Below are 19,925 nucleotides of genomic sequence, written 5' to 3' on the forward strand. Positions count from 1 at the left end.
ACCTCGTAAACGTCGATGTTTTTGTCTAAATTGTTACGCCAAATTGCTTATTATCGCCTAATTTATGTATTTAATGTTCGTTGTCAATGTATGTATGTTAAAAGCCTATCAGCAATGTTCGGTTATGCACAAGACGGTATAGTATCGCGCACGCTTCACGCTTGATCGCTGTACCGCTGAATGTGCGCTTGCGCGGGCTCGCGGTAGCGTCGCGTAGTGTAGTCGAATGTGCGTTCGGAGGAAGCCAGCCGCCGACCCTCGCAATAACAAAATTCTAACACATCCCTAGAGGTCACTAGATACCCAATTCTGTAATAGTTGTTACCCTACTTAAACTAAACTAGCAATTAACACCAAAGTACTAAATAGTGCCGCCGGTCGTAATGGGAACCAATAATGACCAGCATGTCAATCGGGCCAGTCGGTCATCCATCCATGAACCACATTCCGTGGGCAAAGTCATACTCGTACGTCCCGATTTGATTTTAGATATGCCATGAATTATAAAGGCATAATTCAGACTTTCATTCGGGGGCTTATAAAGTGTATGAAGTTTATAACAAGTAATAAAAGGGTTGAGATTGTACATATCGGGAGTGGAGGGAGGGTCGGGGAGTGCGGGTGCGAGTGGACTGACGGCCCTGTCTGTCCGTAGAGCGGCGCGGGTCGCGCGGCTCGGCTTCCTCCGCGCGCTGGCGCTGCTGCGCGCGCGCGCCGCGCGTGGCGGCCGACATGCGCGACGTGTACGCGCGCGCGCAGCCCGACGTGTCCACGCCCGCCTGCCTGCGGACCGTGAGCCCGCGCCGCGGCCGCGCCGCCGCCGGCGCCGGGCCCGCGCCGCTGCGGCCCATCCCGCCCAGCCCGCGCCGCCGCCGCCGCGGCAACGCGGCCCTCGCGCCCGCCGCCGACGCCGAGCTGGCGGACGACGCGGCGCAGCTCGACGACTGCGACATCGCGGCCGCGTGCCCGCAGCACTGCCGCACCGTGCCCGCCGCCGCGCGCGTCACCGTGCGCGGCCAGGAGGAGCTGCCGAGCGCGCGCGAGTGGCCGCGGGGCTGCCCGCAGCCGGAGACGTGCGACGCCAACGGCAACGCGGGCGCGGGGGGCGCGGAGGGCGCGCGCTGGGCGGGCGCGCGCGGCTACGTGACGCTGCCGCGGCGGCGCGGCGCGGCGGCGGCGCTGTTCCGGCGCGCGCGCCTGCCGCCGCGCCGCACCACGCCCGACGGCACCGACATCTACTACTGGTGCGACGTGCCCAAGCGTAAGCACAACGGTACGCGCTAGCTTTCGGTGTCTCCGTGTCCTCCCTTTGTTTTTTTTTTATTATTTTAACGTAGGGAGAATCTGCTAGGTTTAAATTAAATATAGGATCCGCCCGATCAGAACTGCTGGTATTATTTGATTTATAACCGTTTTGCTAACGACCGTTCCAGAGCTGGACGACGGCGCGTACAACCCGCTGTGGGCGATGCGCGGGTTCACGCAGACCTTCCACCTGTGGAAGGAGGGCCGGCGCGCGCAGTGCACGCCGCTCAACGCGTACCTCACTTACGTCACGCTGCCATGGTGGAGCATTGCCAAAGGTATGCCATTATTATTTTTATTGAAATATAAAAAAAAAATATCTTCGACTATTGCGACTGATTGGCTCTTAATCAATACTTGGACGAGAACTGATTAACGAATAGTTTCCTGTGAAAAATCCATTACGTTACTTCCCTTATGTGTCTGTCCATGAAACTAAAACAAATTTAAATTTTTAAAACCTTCGTAATTTATGATTTTTTTCACCACAAAATAAATTATATTACAGTCATTGACTTTATACCGCTAATTGTCCGTTATTGTAACCAATAACCATTATTTTTGGTTCTTATAACCATACTAATAACCACACTTTTTCATTACATTACAGATATACTAGACCACCGCGAGGAACCAATCCTGACGTTCTAAAGCCGCCCGACCTGATCCCGAGACTACTACCGCAATTGTATACTCCTAAAGTTAAATTAGTATTCTACTAATGTCTTCTTGTATTATCATGAAGGTATGTGGAAGAGTTTTATAGTTTAATTTTTTTTTCTAGCCTGTTAATCCCACCGCTGGGCATAGGCCTCTCCTTGATTCGGCCAGTTCCTCCGATTTGTTATTAGCATTTATTTTAATACTGGCAAGTTTTTACTTATAGGTTTAGGTTCTTATGTAGGTTTGCCTTAACCTGCAATGACAATTAACGCCCACAGACCCAATCGGGGTGGGTATTTGTACCAATATCAAACTGTATGGCGACTGGTTACCAGCCCACCGGGTAATAAATAAATAAATAAACAAAAATCTCGTTATTACCATGTGCTGCCTAACGCGTGCGAGCAAGACAGACAGTCTGCGCGCGCTCCTTTACCCCTTAACGGCATACAGAAATTTAGACTAAAGTAAGACCCAAAGGGGGTGAAGTAAATTTAGCTCGGCACCAATAGGAATAAGCGCGGGGCGCAGAGTGTCCAATCTATATGTAGTATTATTCTATGTCGTAACATAAGCTCCGGCTACATTCGCAATTGGGGTAGTCCATTCATCGCACGATGAACGAAGTAGGTACTCGCACGTCGCCGAGCTTGCCGTATCGCCGTCTATAATGGTCAAACTAAGTGCGTTACAAAATATAGATTAATAACTAATTGCTGCAAGTTCGGTACCGGAGATCCCCGTTCGATGATGACAAATAGGTGAGCATGGTGATAAATAAGTAATTCCATATAGTAATGAATGAATAGTCTGTGTAAAATTGTAACAAGTACAAATATAATCGGCGTGCCTTCGTGATGTGCAAGAAGTGTTATTCTTGCGACACCCTCATAGCGACATGTTATCATAGTGTATATTTATTAATATATTAAAAACCACAATAATAATCCATGGTGCTGGTTATTCACCCTTTGGGGTTTGATAGGGGTAGAGACCATAATAGTAATACAGACAACGATGTTATTATCAACTGCGTTATTATCAGGGATATGAGTCTCTCAATATTTCAACACTTGCAAGTGCGATGATCACGGGACGACTGATAATATATCCGTGATAATAACGCGGTAAGAACCCGGTATTATGTGTTTTAATTATGATAATAACCGCATAAACCTCAAACGATGCTATTCATCATTCGTTACTATAGTTTATACTTTTAGCTGTCCAATTTAAAGATTTGATTATATTTATGAGTACTTTTGATTACTTTATGAGTTTGAATTCATGTTTGCATCGTAGATAATTGATATCACGTGGTTTTCCAGGTTTGTGCCCTGTTAATGGCAATAAACTCGCCCCCTGTTACTTGGGACTTAAACATCGCTAGCGAGGAGTGCGCAGGCGAGTTGTATACCCCTGCCTACAGACGCTATGTTATGGATATGCTATATTTCAGTAGGATGAACGTCTACTTTAACAATGTTCAAACAAAATAAGTGCTAGCAGCATATTGCAAATAACTCATCTTTATGTTGAACTGCACAGTGATCCTTAAATTGGACAGTTTATTAATGTCTTAGTCCAAATATTGTGAGCGGAGGGTGTTCGCTGTTTGCCTTATTAATTGATGTTACTTATTAGTTTACGTGGCTTTATTTGATACGTTCTAAATGGCGGAAGCGCACACGAGTTCGTTTAAGTAAAAAACACGGACTATCTATTTAACTGCAAAAGTTTATCTAATATAACAGTTTCTAAGTTCATTTCAAGTTCATTTGAATAAACATGCCTTTACAAACAGAATCCTACACACATACTTCATTTGAAACCTTATGTTGAATAAGTATGGTTTTGTTTATGATTCAGGAATATCATAATTAAATGAACTTGAGTGTCGTGTGTGCCGATTATTTGTATTGTATTGCATTCGCACAGTCGATTGTCGACGGCTTCATATCATTCCACGTTAGTTAGGCTAACAAATTGACGCGAGAGATAAGCTTAATCATAAGTTGTACTATAAGTTGAAAGTGTTTATGTTAGCATTTAAAAGTAATGGTATTATTTCATGTATTCCTTTTACTATCTAGTCAGACTTTAGGCCTAAAGTTTAAAGCTCGATAATATGGAATTGCGGAAGATGTAGCAAAGTGTAACGACATGTGAAGTAAACATAGTGTCCGTATTATAAGATTATAATATATTTTAGCCGTAAATACTCATACAGCTATTTAAGAATCTTGTCCTAAGTCGTAGTTAACATACTAAAATTATTGTTATGTCACAGACATATAGACACGGCTAGTTTCCTAAGTCAAAGATAAATTATGAAATTCTAATTACTAAATAAAGACGCATCTAAAGGTGACAAAAAACGTTTCGTTTATATTTAACTTATTTATGAATTTGAATTGTAATAATAACTGCGACATTTTGTCACGTTTTTCTAAGACGTCACAGGTTGCCTTTTCATAAAAATTCCATAGTTATTTCGTGTGTTGACGTTTTGTAAAAAATAACTGATTTGACTAGTTGGAAACTAACCTCTAGGACGGACAGAGTCACCAGGAGATAGATGACTTAGACCATCGGCATTCGACTCCTAACTTAGGACTCCTGAGTCATAATGAATACATAACATATAAACTACTATATTCCTAATTGGTCTAGGCAAAGGTATATTCATCACAGATCATCTGAGTATCCACGCTTTTTCTGAGCTTTTTATTAGACCAAAGTGATCGGTGTGAGCCGTATTGCCGTCTCTGATGGTCGAGCCAACTGTGTTACTGAAAATTGCACTTAACATAAATTAATTTGGTGCAAGTCTGGTACCGGGAAACGAACCAGCGCAGCGCTGTCCGTTTGAGTATCAAGCGGTGACACACAAGACCACATTGATGAATATGATAATCATCATATATACAACTTATATAATGTTCCACTGCTAGGCACACCTCTGTTCTCTCTGGCCTCTCCTCAATCAACCGGAGGCATGGAGCATACCGCCGCTCCGTATTTGGGCTAGTAGCCCGGTACCAACGGATTAACGTGCCTTCTTACTTTTGGACAATCAGAAGATCAGCCTGTAATGTCCTATCCAAACTATGGACCACAAAGTAATTTTCGTGGTATGAGATAACATGTTAACAACCCATCACTTGTATAGGTCTTCCAGCATGTTTTACTCTTACGACATATCTCTGGAATGATAATGGTGCCTATTCCGGCGCACTCAAACTTAGCCTGATTTGACTATTAAAAAACTAGTGCCGTCCTACACTTACAATAATTGCAAGAATGAGACACAGCTAGTTTTATTCCTGTCAAACTCGGACCAACTATGGCAAAAAAAATGTTTACTTTTGACGGAGCAAAGCTGTATAATAACCTACCTAAACACATAAAAAAGGCAGACTCATTCACCGCATTTAAAACCAAAGTTGCCCAATATATATCTACAAACAAATTTTAATCTTCACTTCAAAACTATTGGTGTTTAAAATACCTAGGTAGATGCGGTGAATGTGTCCTTGTTTTCTTAATATTCTACTGTCTCTGTGAGGTGTCATAATATTTGACTCACCTACTTTTTATTGTTATAACTTTTTTCTCATATAAGTGACATTGTATGTCTTGTGTTGAGAAATAAATATTCTTTAAACCTAAACCTAAACCAAATTAAGTTAAAATAAAGTTGGTGATTTAATATAGATATATGTAGATACTTTACCCTCAGTCGAACAGAGACTTGGATGCTTCTATTGCCGTTACACTTGCGTACATGTATCAATAATTGTGGGATTTGATCTCTAACTATAGAAACCAATGGACCTCGGCGAGTATTTCAAGACAATGTGAAGATTATTTTTGTACAAGTCTCATCGTTTGTATTGTCCGTAGATATTATTATTATTGTATTCCGAAGAAAGGTGGTTTGTTATATGGATCGTGTTGGAATTTCCTAATTTTATATTGACAAAAATATTTAATGCAGTGTCGTTGACCTTTAGACGTACTTCCTGATTGATAACGATCATGTTGGGAGTGGTCAGTCTTTGGATGGGTGCCTGTTTAGCAGCTTAATTAAATAACATGTTTACAAACAGCAAATAACACTGCCTCTCGGCAGTGACACCCACAACAAAAGCTCCATATAACAGGCTACAATTGGATATTATGTAGGTATATAAAGATTTGTATCTAGTCATGAATCGTCACTATATGTATAGTTAAATATTTATATCATTTGACTGAATAAAATTATTGCAAGCATTCCCAAGCGTTTGATTTCAATTCAGTTTAAGTACTTGGATTTTAAGTATTTTTGTTTTGCCCATAGCATAAAACAGAGGGTATCAATTTGTTGTTCCTACACGTGAACCTCAACGTCCCCATTCTTTAATTTTCTTAAGCTTTTAATTTTATTCTGACTAATATGAAGGAGTTTCTTCTTTGGGCAGTCTCGCGAAGAATTGGGTAGTTTCTTACGTCAAAGATAAATTATGAAATTCTGATTACTAAATAACCTGACAGATCTAAAGTTAACAAATAACAATGTTTTTTTTTTCTATTTAACTTATTTATGAATTACAATAAAGAAAAATGTAAAAATAAGTGCGACATTTTGTCACGTTTTTCTATGACGTCACAGGTTGCCTTTTCATGCAAATTCCGTAGTAATTTCGTGTTTTGACTTGTAGGAAACTATCCTATTGTTGTTATTAGATTATAGATTATCGGAGTTAATTTATGCAAAGAGAAAAATTCTGAAATTTTGCGTAAGTAACGGGGTAGTCCGTGGTTACTGTCGTGCTGATGATAGCAAAAGCGTTGATGCTTCTATCCCTCTCTATCACTTTGAACCGTCGCTTGCTAGAGCGAGATAAAAAGAATGCACGCGGCGAAATCATTTGTTGCGCTCCCGCTCTTTATCTCGCTTTAGCATATGAAGATTCTGAGTGACAGAAAAGGATAGCAGCATAGGAAAAAGAGCGATGCCGTGCGGGTAGATGTAGTTCTAAAGCTCACTCGAAAATAATTTAAGTTTCGTTAAATAACATATCGAAAATCGTTATATATTTTCTATTCACCTTACAAGCAAAACGGCCAATAAAGAAAGTAAAAAGTAAACACGGTCTTTATGAGGACAAAGATAATAATCTTGACGAGTTTAATATTCGTTAGTTAGCAGCTTCCGGATTACGGGCAGGTCCAGCCAGGAAGTGACGTGGCGAGCTAAACTTGTACCAGTTTATAAGAAAGTAGTTTCAACTTATTTTAGTGAGCGTTTGGTTATTATTATTCATTTAAGATAACAAGATCAATTATTTTATTATTTGTTTAGATTATTATTATATTATATTATCGAGTTTTTGAAGAAAGTTGTTAGTACTTTCCAGTATGTATGCAAAACTTTATATTTTTTAATATGCATATTCTAATAGTGTTGGTGTATTTGCTAGGACAGACAGACAAACTCACATCCGCAGTGCCTCTCTTTATTAAAAGATTATTTGCAACAGGTACCTAGTATAGGTGCGGGTGCTAAGTATTCATAAATGTATCTTAGGACATCAATAGCGAGTGTGTAACATTTTGTTTCCTGACATGCGCCTCTTTCCACCCCGATTGGGTGGCGGGCGTGTGTTAGTGACTATTGTTGTCTATCTCATTTATTATTTGGGGCTTTTTAGTTAAAATATGCGTACCCACACTCAAGGACCCCTTATACCGACCCTGCCGGCGTGGTAGATGATTGTCATTCAGCGCCTATCGCTATCAGCCCACTGGGGTCGATTATTTTTTCTAAATCTAGACATATAATCTTCTCAGACGATGTCCTGGGGCAAGGTTTGCGCTAAACTGGGTTCCCTCAGGCCTGTTGTCTTAAACTTTTGTACCGGGTGAGAGCCCTCAGCTGTCCCCATTTAGATATCCTACCAATTAGTTAGGTTAATACCATCTGAGGCAAACCAACAATAAGTAAGTAAAAACATAATGCGTACCCGTACATTTCCACTAATACAGTTGGCTCGACCATTACAGACCACGATACGCCTCAAATTGAGCCAGAAAGCTGAAAGAAAGAAAGTTCGGTGAGGCGTCGCCAATTCAAATGGCGATGTACCTCATTGGGAATATAGTGAGCTTATGTTATGCGTAACCTCAACGTAAATAAATCGAAACCACTTACTTTTCCAGGGGCAATGTACTCATAAATTAGTTACCATGCTACCATGACTGATGATGACGCAAACCCTGTACTGTACCTGAAACAACAAATTGTGATTTATTACTCGCCTGACATGTCAACTTGTCAAAGTTATTCAGTGTCAAAGTTGTTCGGACTGTTTTGTCATTACGTGACATATTATGCGGTCATCGTAGTCTTGTAGTCATAGGGCGTAGCCACAACTGCTTGTTCTCATTGTTAAATAGATTACAAATTCACAACGCCAACACTCGTTCTACGAACATTCACATAAATAATGTACCTACTTGATGGGCAAAGGAAATCGACCATGATACCACTCAGTAATAATTTATAACATAACTATCTGATGCCTTCAGACCCATAATTATTAATGCATAATATAATTGAATAGAAGTGGAAAACACCTAACTCGTAGCCTGTAACTATTGCGGGCAAAGCTTTAACATAAATATTTAATAAGGATATCAGAATGGAAGCTGTTCATGTTTCTCACTTCTACTTATATAAAAGTAGGTAGGTATGACTACTTATGTAATGTAAGAAGGTAAGTAGATACTCAGTAGTAGGTACATTTTTGTGTACTCATAAGAACCTATAATATGCCGCAGTAGAGCAGCGTGATGGACTTGTAGGTTATTTGTTACTCCGTACCCCCTCTGATTGATTGAGGGGAGGTCTGTGTTCATATGTACAGGTAATCATTTAAATTATAGTATGTTAAAGTTGTGCACAGAACCCGTGGTAGTGTTCCAGGCGCGTGCTGTAGGCGGCAGACGGTGCGCGCGCGCCGGAAGCCATCATTTGCGCAGGAGTTGAGCAACGTGTCCGCGCCGCGCTCATTACCCGCCTGGATTGGGACAAGGTGAGTGCTTTGTCTTATCCTCGCTTCTTCTCTCGCATTTCGGAATTTCACATTAATTATCAGTCATATTTCGTAATAAGAATTTTTCGGTCCTTCTTTTAGCCCGACTGTGCAGCAACAAAGGCAGGATTAAGCTTTTGATTATGCTTTAAAATTTTTGACTGAGTCGATACTTCCCTATTTACCTGATTATTTTACATACCTACGTATATAAAAATCTATTACATGCATGTAAAGGAGCTTTTAATTATACGTTTGATAAGTTATTGAGCTTTTCATAATAGGGTAGTTTTCAACGAGTCACTTACTTTTTACTTATCGTCAAAACATTAAATTAAATTACTTACTATGGAATTTGTGACATCATAGAAAAACGGGACAAAATGTGCAAAAAAGAAAACGTTTTTTGTCACCTTTAGACCTGTCTTTATTTAGTAATCCGAATTTCGTAATTTAACTTAGATCTACGAAACTACTCAATTATTGTTAGTGTTTATTTTTTAGTCTATTTTAATGTTTTGTTTTAAAGTCTTAACAGTATACGTCTCGGTGAACACACGAAATCCTTCCTATTTGCCACGAATATTGTTCATCGTTCCCCGAGCGTGTTCCTGAAGTCTATAATTAGATTTGAAATCATAACTTGTGCCCCACATTCCTACCAGTACTAATAGAGTGGTGGCATGCTGTCACTGTCTAGCCTTGACCCCTCCAAGCATGGAGGGTGGTGGTGACGTCAGACCTATTAACGTGAGCCTGCACTGACCAAATTCGATAAAATCAAACTTTGTGTTAGGTAATGCCATGAGTTATATATCGGTCACCAATGGATTAAAGATGTTTCAAATGTTTATTTCTTTATGCCACGATACGTTTTTTGTAACAGTTAAGTGGTTTATATTTGTAACTTAAACAGCAACTTTGTAAAAAGTTTATTATTTAGAAGATATGAATGCATGCGATTGACTGTCTGGGAACCGATATAAGTCAGCCAAATTACTGAATTGTATAACAATATTTTGTGTTTTTTAAGAACATCTAGCGCTCTGTGTCGAGATTTTTCTTGCAGATTATTTTCCCGGGATATAGATGTTATGGGAAACTGCAGTAGTTTTAGACGGATGAGACGTTCTTTATGTGAAAAAAATATGATAAAGATGTTTTTTGTTTCGATCTATTTATTTTACAATATGAAGAGAAACGAACATTGCCTGTTTCACTTTACATATATTTTTTCCTTTCTTAATTACTATATAAGTACATACAAAAGTTATTCTTTGTAATAGGGAAGGCATTTCGGGGACACAGTCACAATTCCTTAGAAACAACATTTCGGTATTTGTGTCATAAGTTCATAACACTCTGAACTTAAGATAAATATAATAAATAAAATGTATCATAACGGCTTATTTTAACCGATATTTGTGTGAAGATAAATACGAGGTATGTAAAAACTTAGCAATCGTGCGGGTTGGTCCGTGACCACGACATCTGACCTCTTATCTGTCTCATCTCACTGCGACTGTCGCCCGAGCCTGACGTCTGGTGGTGAGTCGAGAGCCAATTAATTTGTAATTATAAATATTATTCAATGCAATTTAATGTATATCATTATAACTTGTAAAAAAATATAAAAGTGGTAAAACACAGGGGTTATGGTAGTGGCGTGTCATTTATGTGGTTGTGAGTTCACGTTATCTTACTTCTTTTATTCTGGCATACGATAACGTTACGTTCTGATCTGATCTGCAAGCGTTTCATGTCGACGACAGTTTTGAGGGATGACGTCATCTGTGGGGCAATCCCAAATTGGGGGTCCCAAATAGTAAAATACGGAGTGTAAGTGACATCGTAACGAAAACTTTGAGGGATGATTCAGACCATGATTCTGAGTTGATATCAAGTGGATTTTTCCGTCGCAAAGTATGGAACAGAAAATAATTTAAAAAAATACAAACATTTTCATGAATTTTCCGATTGGAAATTCCACTTGATATCAACTTAGAAACATGGTCTGAGCCATCGCGCTCAGTATTCGTTACGGTGTTACTAACACCCGTACCTACTTGTATGGCTACTGTATGTACTTCTGTGGGGTGTAAGTGACATTGGAATTTTCCGTCGCAAAATTCATGTTTTTTTTAGTTTTTTTAAATTATTTTCTGTTCCATACTTTGCGACGGAAAAATCCACTTGATATTGCGATCGAAAATTGTACTTGATATTAGCTCAGAATCATGAATCATGCTTTGAATTATCCCCCTCAGTATTCTGAATACATCAATGGGTACTACATTACAAAACTACAAAAATGAAAAACTAAGTATGTGCTAATGAGTCCAGATATTTCATCTAACATCACCAACCAGCATGATGCGTCGGTTGTAGGAATAAAAAGTATGGCGAATTCACTCGGTGTATTACACTGCCCTAACCCGACGCGCTCGAGGGATCGCGTAATTTAATGAGGACTTTACGAAGAAGCGTTGGGGGCGTTGTGCGGGACTTTGAGCGCATTTGAGGACTTTGAGAGCATCAGCGTCGTGCCGACTAGGAGTCGAAGTAGTCGCCATGGCCGAAATCGGTCGGAGAGATCATCATCATCATTATACGAAGTCTCTGTATCTCTAATTTCTTCATTATTTTTGTTACCGATATTGTTCCAGTATGTGTTAAGACCCGGAAGATGCTGGTGCTATGGTTGGTGGTGCTGGCGGCGGCGAGTGCGCAGGCGTGCGAGCTGACGCCGGCCGTGGCGGCGGACAACAAGTCGCCCGGAGACAACTTCTACCGCGTGCTCGTCAACGGCGAGATCGAGAGATACGTGCCTGATCAGAGATACGTTGGTACGGCAACTTTTTACAATCACATCCGTCTTTTTATTGTGTTCATATTCATATTCATTTATTCATTGCAAAGTCACAAGTAGTTAGGTGTTACATACATGGTATTAGGTACATGTGACGCCCTGCAAGGGCACAGCAACGTAAGAGGTGACAGCAGCTTCATTATAAAAAATATTAGCAAGTAACATAGTTAATTATGAATTAAACAAGTTAAAGGTAATAAAATTATTATACACTTACAAAATTATTACATAATAATTTCAGTAAAACAGTCTAAAATACAATATTTTCAAAATTATATTATTTATTAACTTATAATATTTAAAACTTCGGAGCGTGTTTCTTTTTCTCAATGAGTCTACTCTACTCGAAAAGGATTAATAGCGTGACATGTTTTGCTTGACGAATACTGTACTCAGTCTGACGATTATTGTAATCACTTAATCTTCTTTTTCTATCGTGTGGGTTGTGAGGTGGGTTACTAACCCCATCAACCCTGGTGTCAGGGCTACTGTTGAGCCGCCAAAGGCCCCTGACACGGCTCATCTAACGACTACTAACTTACATCAGTAAGTAGTAACCGGGACCAACTGCTTAACGTGCCTTTCGAAGCACGAGTCATCTTACTTTCGGACAATCAGGTGATCAGCCTGTAATGTCCTAATCAAACTAGGGATCACAAAGTGATTTTTGATTTTTTGATATGTCCGCACCGGGATTTGAACCCGGGATCTCCGGATTGTTGGAACGCTCAAACCACTGGACCACGGAGGCCGCTTAATAAGTAGGTATTTTATTTATTTAAATTAAGTGGATAGAAAAACTTGCGAGTTCGCTTTAATCTTGTCATTCATTGGTGCTAATTCCTGTAAATACCATCTAATTTTATTTTAGGTTATATCTGTCATTTTCTTATCCGCCGAAAAGGAAAGGGACGGGTAATCGACAAGCATAAAATTTATGGAACACACGTCAATTTTAAGCACAAATCTAAAACAACCGTCTAAAAATTCGCCCGGGTTATTCATTTATTTACGCATTCTTCCTAAAATTAAGAGCTGTCAATCATCCGTCCCTTTCCTTTTCGGCGGATAAGAAAATGACAGGTATAACTTAAAGTAAAATTAAGAGATGTCTGCAGGAATCGGGGCCATTATCTTATAAAACATCCTGTACAGTAGAAGGTTAAACATTAAGTATTCACTATTTTAAATACTACTAGTTTACTGATGTCGGATGATTCAATGGCGCCTCCGGGCCCTGATACTCTTGCCTCCCTACAGTCAAAGCACCCGGCTCCGTCCCGGCCTTTATCTTTTCCACCTTCGCCAAATAGCTCCACTCAAGCCTTAACAGTAAAGGTGGAGGATGTGGTCCAGGCGCTAGGTGATTTTCACAGTGGGTCAGCCGCGGGTTTAGACGGAATTCGACCAGCTCATTTAAAGGAGCTGACTTCGAGTTCCGCGGGCGACAATGCGCATCGCTTGTTGGAGTCTCTAGTTAACTTGTGTAATTTTTTACTCAGCGGGCAACTGAATCCCGAAGTTTGCCCATACATGTACGGAGCGTCTTTGTGTGCTTTATCCAAGAAGGAGGGAGGTGTAAGGCCGATTGCTGTGGGGAGTACTTTTCGTCGTTTGGTGGCCAAGCTCGGGTGCCGAGCGGTTAAAGAACAGATGGCTCAGTATCTCCAGCCGCAGCAACTGGGCTTCGGCACGCAGAGGGGGTGCGAGGCTGCGATTCATGCCACGCGCGCATTTGTAGCGGACGCGGGGAACGCGGACTGTGTGGTCATCAAATTGGACGTCAAAAACGCTTTCAATACAGTGGAGAGGGATGTCCTGTTAGCTGAGGTCAAAGAAAATATCCCTTCTTTATATCCTTTTCTATACCAAGTGTATAATTTTCCTTCAAACCTGTTTTTCGATAACTCTTTGATTCTTTCCCAGGTGGGTGCGCAGCAGGGCGATCCGCTCGGACCGCTTACCTTCAGCCTTGCGATCCATAAAGTAATATCGTCATTGAAATCTCCCCTTAATATTTGGTACTTGGATGACGGGATCTTGGGGGGGAAGCCTGAGGATGTAAAGGAAGACCTGTGTTCTCTTCTTCCCCGTCTTGGGGAGCTGGGGCTGGAGGTAAATACGACTAAATGCGAGTTTTTCGCCTGCGGACCCACTTATTCTTCTTCAACTATTTTCCATAGCGTGCTTCCTGGTCTCAAGGACCTCACACACAGGACTTTTACCCTACTGGGCTCTCCAATTTTCCCAGAAGCTATTCCGGAAGCTATAGAGCTCAGGAGGCAGCTTCTTTTTCTCGCTCAGGAGCGCCTTAGGGGCATCTCTGCCCATGTCGCTCTGGTACTGTTGAGAATGTGTTTCGCGGTTCCTAAAATAACTTATCTTTTGAGGACTACCCCAACGTGGCTGTGCCCAGGTGAGGTATCTTTATTTGATGCCACGCTAAAGGATACTGCAGAACTTATTTTAAATGTGTCCTTTTCCGATGACCAATGGTGCCAGGCGTCTTTGCCCATTCGTTATGGGGGTCTGGGTTTGAGGAGTGCGGGGGACGTGGGGTTGCCTGCTTTTCTTGCGTCGGCGCATGGGGTTGACGACCTTGTCTCTAAAATGTTAAATTCCCATGGAGACAGAGTGGTCATACCTTTTGTTGGCGATGCGTTGTCGAGGTGGACAGCTCGTTTTCCAGGTGCGCCCTTACCCGAGTCTCCACAGGTACAGCGGGCGTGGGATGATGTGGCGGCTAGGGACGCTCTTGCTGGGCTCACGAGTGCAGCTGTGGGTGTGGAATTGGCCAGACTCAAGGGAGTCTCGAGGGCAGAATCGGGAGCGTGGTTACAAGCGTTACCGGCTCCTCACTTGGGAACACTTCTCGACGATGACTCGATGCGTGTGGCGGTGGCTCTCCGTCTGGGCTGTGATGTTTGCGAACCTCATAGATGCATCTGCGGCTCCATGGTGGGGGCGGACGGCCGTCACGCGTTGAGTTGCTCTCGGTGTTTAGGAAGATTTCCGCGCCACCACGCTCTCAATGACATCATCCGGAGGGCCTTAATATCCGCCAACATTCCGTGTGTGCTGGAGCCCCCGGGTCTTTGCCGCTCCGACGGCAAAAGACCGGACGGCCTGACTATGGTGCCGTGGCGGAAGGGAAAATGCCTGCTGTGGGATGCCACATGCGTCAGCACTTTCGCTGCCTCGCATCTCAGCCGAACGGTGCGGACGGCTGGCGCCGCGGCTGAGTTTGCCGCGGATAGAAAGCGGGACAAATATTCGGCTCTAGTGGGCAACTATTATTTTGTACCGCTTGCGTTTGAGACGTCAGGATGTTGGGGGTTGGAGGCTATAGCCTTCATTAGGGAACTGGGGCGTAGGTTAAGAGAGAGGGGGTCTGATATGCGTGCGGGCTCTTTCTTGGTGCAAAGGTTGTCCATCGCCATACAACGTGGTAATGCGGCGAGTGTAATGGGGACCTTTGCGCCTGGAATATCTCGGGGGGGATTATTTGACGATTAGACACGTAAGGTCTTGAATTGTTAATTTATAAGTTAAGATTACATAAATTGTGTTACTTTTATATTATGTTTATGTATTAGAATATTGGTAATGATACTGTATGTTGTTTTGTACTAAATAATAAAATTTTCCATATAATATTTTAAATAAATCTAACCCAAAAATCCTATAAAATGCATCTCAATATTCGCACAATACTTTCAGAACAGAGGTAGTGTTCGTTGTACATGAGGCAACCGTGTAGGTATTTGTCGTAAGGTTTTTTGTTATTCTTTTATATCATATCCAAGTTTTCACATATACACGTGCTTAAATGTAACTCCGACGGCACTGATGCATTTATTCGTAGTAATTTGACATTTGATAGCGGTCCACGAGCAGGATGCGGTTATCATACTGCTGGTGTGCAAAAAATATAGTAAATAATAATGTCGCATGCATTAGCAACTTGATTTTATAATTTGGCGAAATTGGTGTCATAAATACGAGTAATAAGATCGTTGTTAATATTGACCTGGGTAATTATTTCAAGTTGCTTCTATCTTCGGAAATCACATAAATCAAAAGTATCTAAATATATAAAAGGAGAAACTGACTGACTGCCATATCAACGCACAGCCTAAACGGCTAAACGTACGCACTTGAAATTTGGAAGGGACGTAACTTAGGTACCGTAGAGGTGCACTAAGAAAGGAATTCCCGAAATTCCCACGGGAACGGGAATTAGCGGGGAAATCCTTTTGTATGAAAAATCTAAACTACTTAAGTTAGACACTTGAAATTTGGCATGCATGTAGGATATTGCAAAATTCCCACGGAAACGGGAGTTAGCAGGAAAAAAACATTTGTATGAAAAAATCGAAACCGCGTAAGATAGATGTTTTCAATCTAGCATGCATGCATACCTTAGTAAATATAAAGTTTAGTTATGGCTGTATTTTGAAAATTGGGACTTAGCGGGAAAAAAATGTTGTATCAAAAAAATCTAAACTGCATAAGTTAGATACTTGAAATTTGACATGCACTCCCACACACACACACACACACACACACACACACAAAGATCTCTATTTTATAACACGCCACGCGGACGAAGTCGCGGGCAAAAGCTAGTAATAGATATTTAGGTAGTGGTACTCGCTAGCCAAGTTGCCAAGGAAGAAGTTTTCGAGTACTTAATAGTAATATTTCGACATAATTAAGCGCAGAATTATTATGGACATTTTAAAAGATTAACGTAGCAGAATGCCGATGTATTTGACGTAACTTATTGTAAGATTTGCCGCAGATGGCATTAACTACTTGGCTGGACAAATGGGGAGCGCTGAAGGCTATCACCCGGTACAACGTAAGGTAGAATCGCGATCAAGTGTAATGTAAGCGAGGTATTATCATATTCTGTTAAGTTGTTACGATGATAACGACTAAACCAGTGGCATGCTCCAGTTAACTTAACGATAACTTATTTATGCGTCCCGTGATATATATGAAAGTTTAATCATAAAGAAATGGTTGCAGAACATTAAATAAAGGCAAGACGTTCGATACTGTTGAGGATAAAACCAGAAACTTAGAATGTTCGATGTTGCTTAAGTATGATCTCAGGGTATGATCCTGGGGAAGTAGAGATGTAGAAAATGGCTGGTCATAATATATTATGTCTAATGTGATGGATTTGTTATAGCCCATTGGATGGCAGAGTGTAGAAAGAGTTTACTACTGACCTGTTTACTTACGATCTTTCGATACCATTCGATCGATTGTTTGCATGATATACGTATAAAGGTAAATAGCAGGTATACTGTACGTACAGTCAGAAGCAATATAATGTACCCACTTTAGGACTCTGTCGCACTAACATATTTGATATTTAGTGAGACTTACAGTTCAATTTGTCAAAAAAGTTAATGTGACATGGTACTAAAGTGTATATATATTAATGCTCGTGACTGTACAATGTACATCCTTATTTGTTAAATACTTGAAACGTCGCACTTATAAGCACAGATTAGAAAGACAAATGTTCGTTGCAAGGCTTCTAAGTTGTATCATATTTATTTGACACCATAATATTCCAACAGTGACCTTAGTGGGCTCACGGACACACGACGTCGTTCAGCAGTTCACGGGCTTCAAGTTGACCTTGGAGCCCCTGGACCCAGCAGTGGGCCGGACCCCACGCAAGCAGGGTCAGTTCCAACTCTTCGCTGATACATTGACCAAGTTTGACGAGACATGCACCAACTCCGTGGTGGAAGCTGATGACTTGCCCAAGACAGAAGTCCAGGTCATGTGGAAAGCTCCGTCTGCTGGATCCGGATGCGTGCTTATCAAGTGAGTAGACATGTATGGTTAGTTACGAATGAAAAACTGTGTTTCTCCAGGGCAAATCGTTAATAGTAGTCAACTAGACGATTAACGCTCAATGTTACAGAATAGGGGCCTTAGCTAAGTTGCAAACGATTACGAAAAGCGATAGGGTAATTGAATAAAATATACGGGATTCACATGTCACCTTATGTCAATCTGTCAACACTGGTCAACGATTTCTCAAACAGCATTGGTACTTGTTTGGATGAACGGGAAGCGGCACTGGTGATATCTGATGATATCTGACCATAAAAAGATAATTTGAAGGCGTCATAAATAGAGTTTTTTCGGAGAAACCACAGCGAAGAGACTAGAAGACTTGATAATGTCCAGTATAAAGACTTTATTATTATTTTTCAGGGCAATGGTTGTGGAGAATGCATCCCGATGGTTCGCTGAGGATGGTCAGTTGACGAAACGCGTGTGCGAAGATACCTCCGCGTCTGCGCCCGGCTGCTGCGCGTGCGACGATGCCAAGTATAAGGTTCGTAAAGAGTTCCTACGGAATACATTTGGTACTTATACTTACAATACTTTGTTACTTTCATGGATAAAATACTGCAGTTTAATTGAAGGCGAATGACCTTTTTGAAAAGATGATGGAAGAAATCACTGTTTAAATGATTTTCCGGAGTGGTTTTCCATATTATTGATTGAAGCTAGGCCTCAGACCTCCCTGTGACGTATATAGACATTATGTTTGGTTATATATGGTTTTTCAGGAGCGAAAACAAATAGGTACTTTTGACGGAAGAAAAACCTAAGATAAAAACTAAACGCGAGCACTAAGAACTAAGTACCTATCTGTAGTTCTGTACTACTCCCCCAGATGGTGTTCGAGGGCCTGTGGTCGCCGCAGACGCACCCCAAGAACTTCCCCACGCAGGCGCTGTGGCTGACACACTTTTCTGACGTCATCGGAGCCACTCATCCTAAGAATTTTAGCTTTTGGGGCGAGGGGCAGATTGCCACTGACGGATTCAGGTGATGATGAATTAAGATATAGCAACTCTTTTTTAATTATCTTTTCTATGATGGTTAAAAATGGTCTATATAATCTTCTATAGTAGCGTTGGTGTAGAAATAAAAGCTTGGATACCTTGATATACAAACCAAGAGTCCTAGATTCGAGTCTGGCGTCATTAAATGGCACGTTCTTTCTCTATCTGAGTATGGTTTTTAGGTATTTTTTAAATGATCTACACGTCACTCATTTATTTTGATCGAAATCGCATCTACGTATTCAGATATAAAGCATGTCGTTTTTGAAGATGATTCTAACTTTTTCCATACTATTTATGCCTTTACCGTAGATCTCTAGCCGAGTGGGGTTCCGTGGGCCTCCTAGAACGCGAGCTCCGTCAGCAGGGCGGAGTCCTACGCTCTATCGTAAAGGCTGCCGGACTATGGCATCCACGTGTCAATGCCAACACCAGTGCCGCGTTCACTGTCGACAGACGGCGCCATCTGCTGTCGCTTGCTTCTATGTTCGGTAAGTAATGTTATGTACTTTATTTATTTATTTAAAGCCGGCAATAAGGCCCACATTTTATACCTTAAGCTAATAAGCATACTATACTATGCTACTACTTCTCGATCTGTTTCGAACCTAAGTATTTAAGATTTTGCTGGGGAAGTCAGCACGTTACAAATACTGAAGTTTCATCAAATTATTGAGATGCAGCTCATTCACTGCATATTGCATCTGCTTGAACGTAGAAGTGGTCTGAAAAGAGATAAAACTTTGACCACGTCGGCGGGGTCGATGTCGGGGCGCTGAAGTGGTTGTTGTAGTGAGTCGATTGGATGCTTCTATGGTTAGACTTATCTATATTGGGTCGAAAGGACGATCCTAACCTAATGTACGAACATTGATTGATGAGTGGATTGATGATAATAACCATGACTTGTTCCTGAAATCTTTCGTCTTCTATATTATATAAAAATCAATAGCTGTTCGTTTGTCTCGCTAAAACTCGAAAACAGCTGGATCGATTTGGCTGATTTTGGTTTTGAAAGATTTTTGTAGTCCAGAGAATGTTTAAACTTTAAACGGTGAGAAAAATAGGAAAGGTGATATAAATTTCACCGGGTTATCTAGTAAAAAGTAAAACAAAAAC

The 19,925-nt window shown here is 41.2% G+C and overlaps 3 protein-coding genes across 5 annotated transcripts in view; 2 read left to right on the top strand and 1 right to left on the bottom strand.

The window, feature by feature from the left end:
• LOC126366549 (uncharacterized protein KIAA0930 homolog) overlaps positions 1-6,248 on the top strand; it is a 40,629-nt gene extending 34,381 nt beyond the window's left edge. The window contains exons 8-9 of the mRNA XM_050009701.1: positions 1,434-1,583; positions 1,916-6,248. Coding sequence (XP_049865658.1) covers positions 1,434-1,583; positions 1,916-1,956 — 191 coding nt within the window. The 3' untranslated portion in view covers positions 1,957-6,248. The remainder of the gene's footprint in view (positions 1-1,433; positions 1,584-1,915) is intronic.
• The window catches only part of LOC126366522 (phosphatidylcholine:ceramide cholinephosphotransferase 2-like), a 112,077-nt gene that overhangs the window by 31,630 nt on the left and 60,522 nt on the right, over positions 1-19,925 (bottom strand). The gene's annotated exons all lie outside the window — the stretch shown is intronic.
• Positions 9,030-19,925, top strand: part of LOC126366506 (spondin-1) — a 32,413-nt gene continuing 21,517 nt past the window's right edge. The window contains exons 1-6 of one of the 3 annotated variants that reach the window (XM_050009634.1): positions 9,030-9,050; positions 11,717-11,896; positions 17,517-17,769; positions 18,166-18,289; positions 18,635-18,789; positions 19,119-19,297. In XM_050009634.1, coding sequence (XP_049865591.1) covers positions 11,737-11,896; positions 17,517-17,769; positions 18,166-18,289; positions 18,635-18,789; positions 19,119-19,297 — 871 coding nt within the window. In that variant the 5' untranslated portion in view covers positions 9,030-9,050; positions 11,717-11,736. Of the gene's footprint in view, positions 9,051-10,460; positions 10,599-10,690; positions 10,734-11,716; positions 11,897-17,516; positions 17,770-18,165; positions 18,290-18,634; positions 18,790-19,118; positions 19,298-19,925 lie in introns of those variants that run through there. The other 2 variants (XM_050009633.1, XM_050009632.1) reach the window with 2 other exon arrangements.

This window comes from Pectinophora gossypiella, chromosome 4, assembly GCF_024362695.1.
Source record: "Pectinophora gossypiella chromosome 4, ilPecGoss1.1, whole genome shotgun sequence".
Classification (NCBI taxonomy): Eukaryota; Metazoa; Arthropoda; class Insecta; order Lepidoptera; family Gelechiidae; genus Pectinophora; species Pectinophora gossypiella.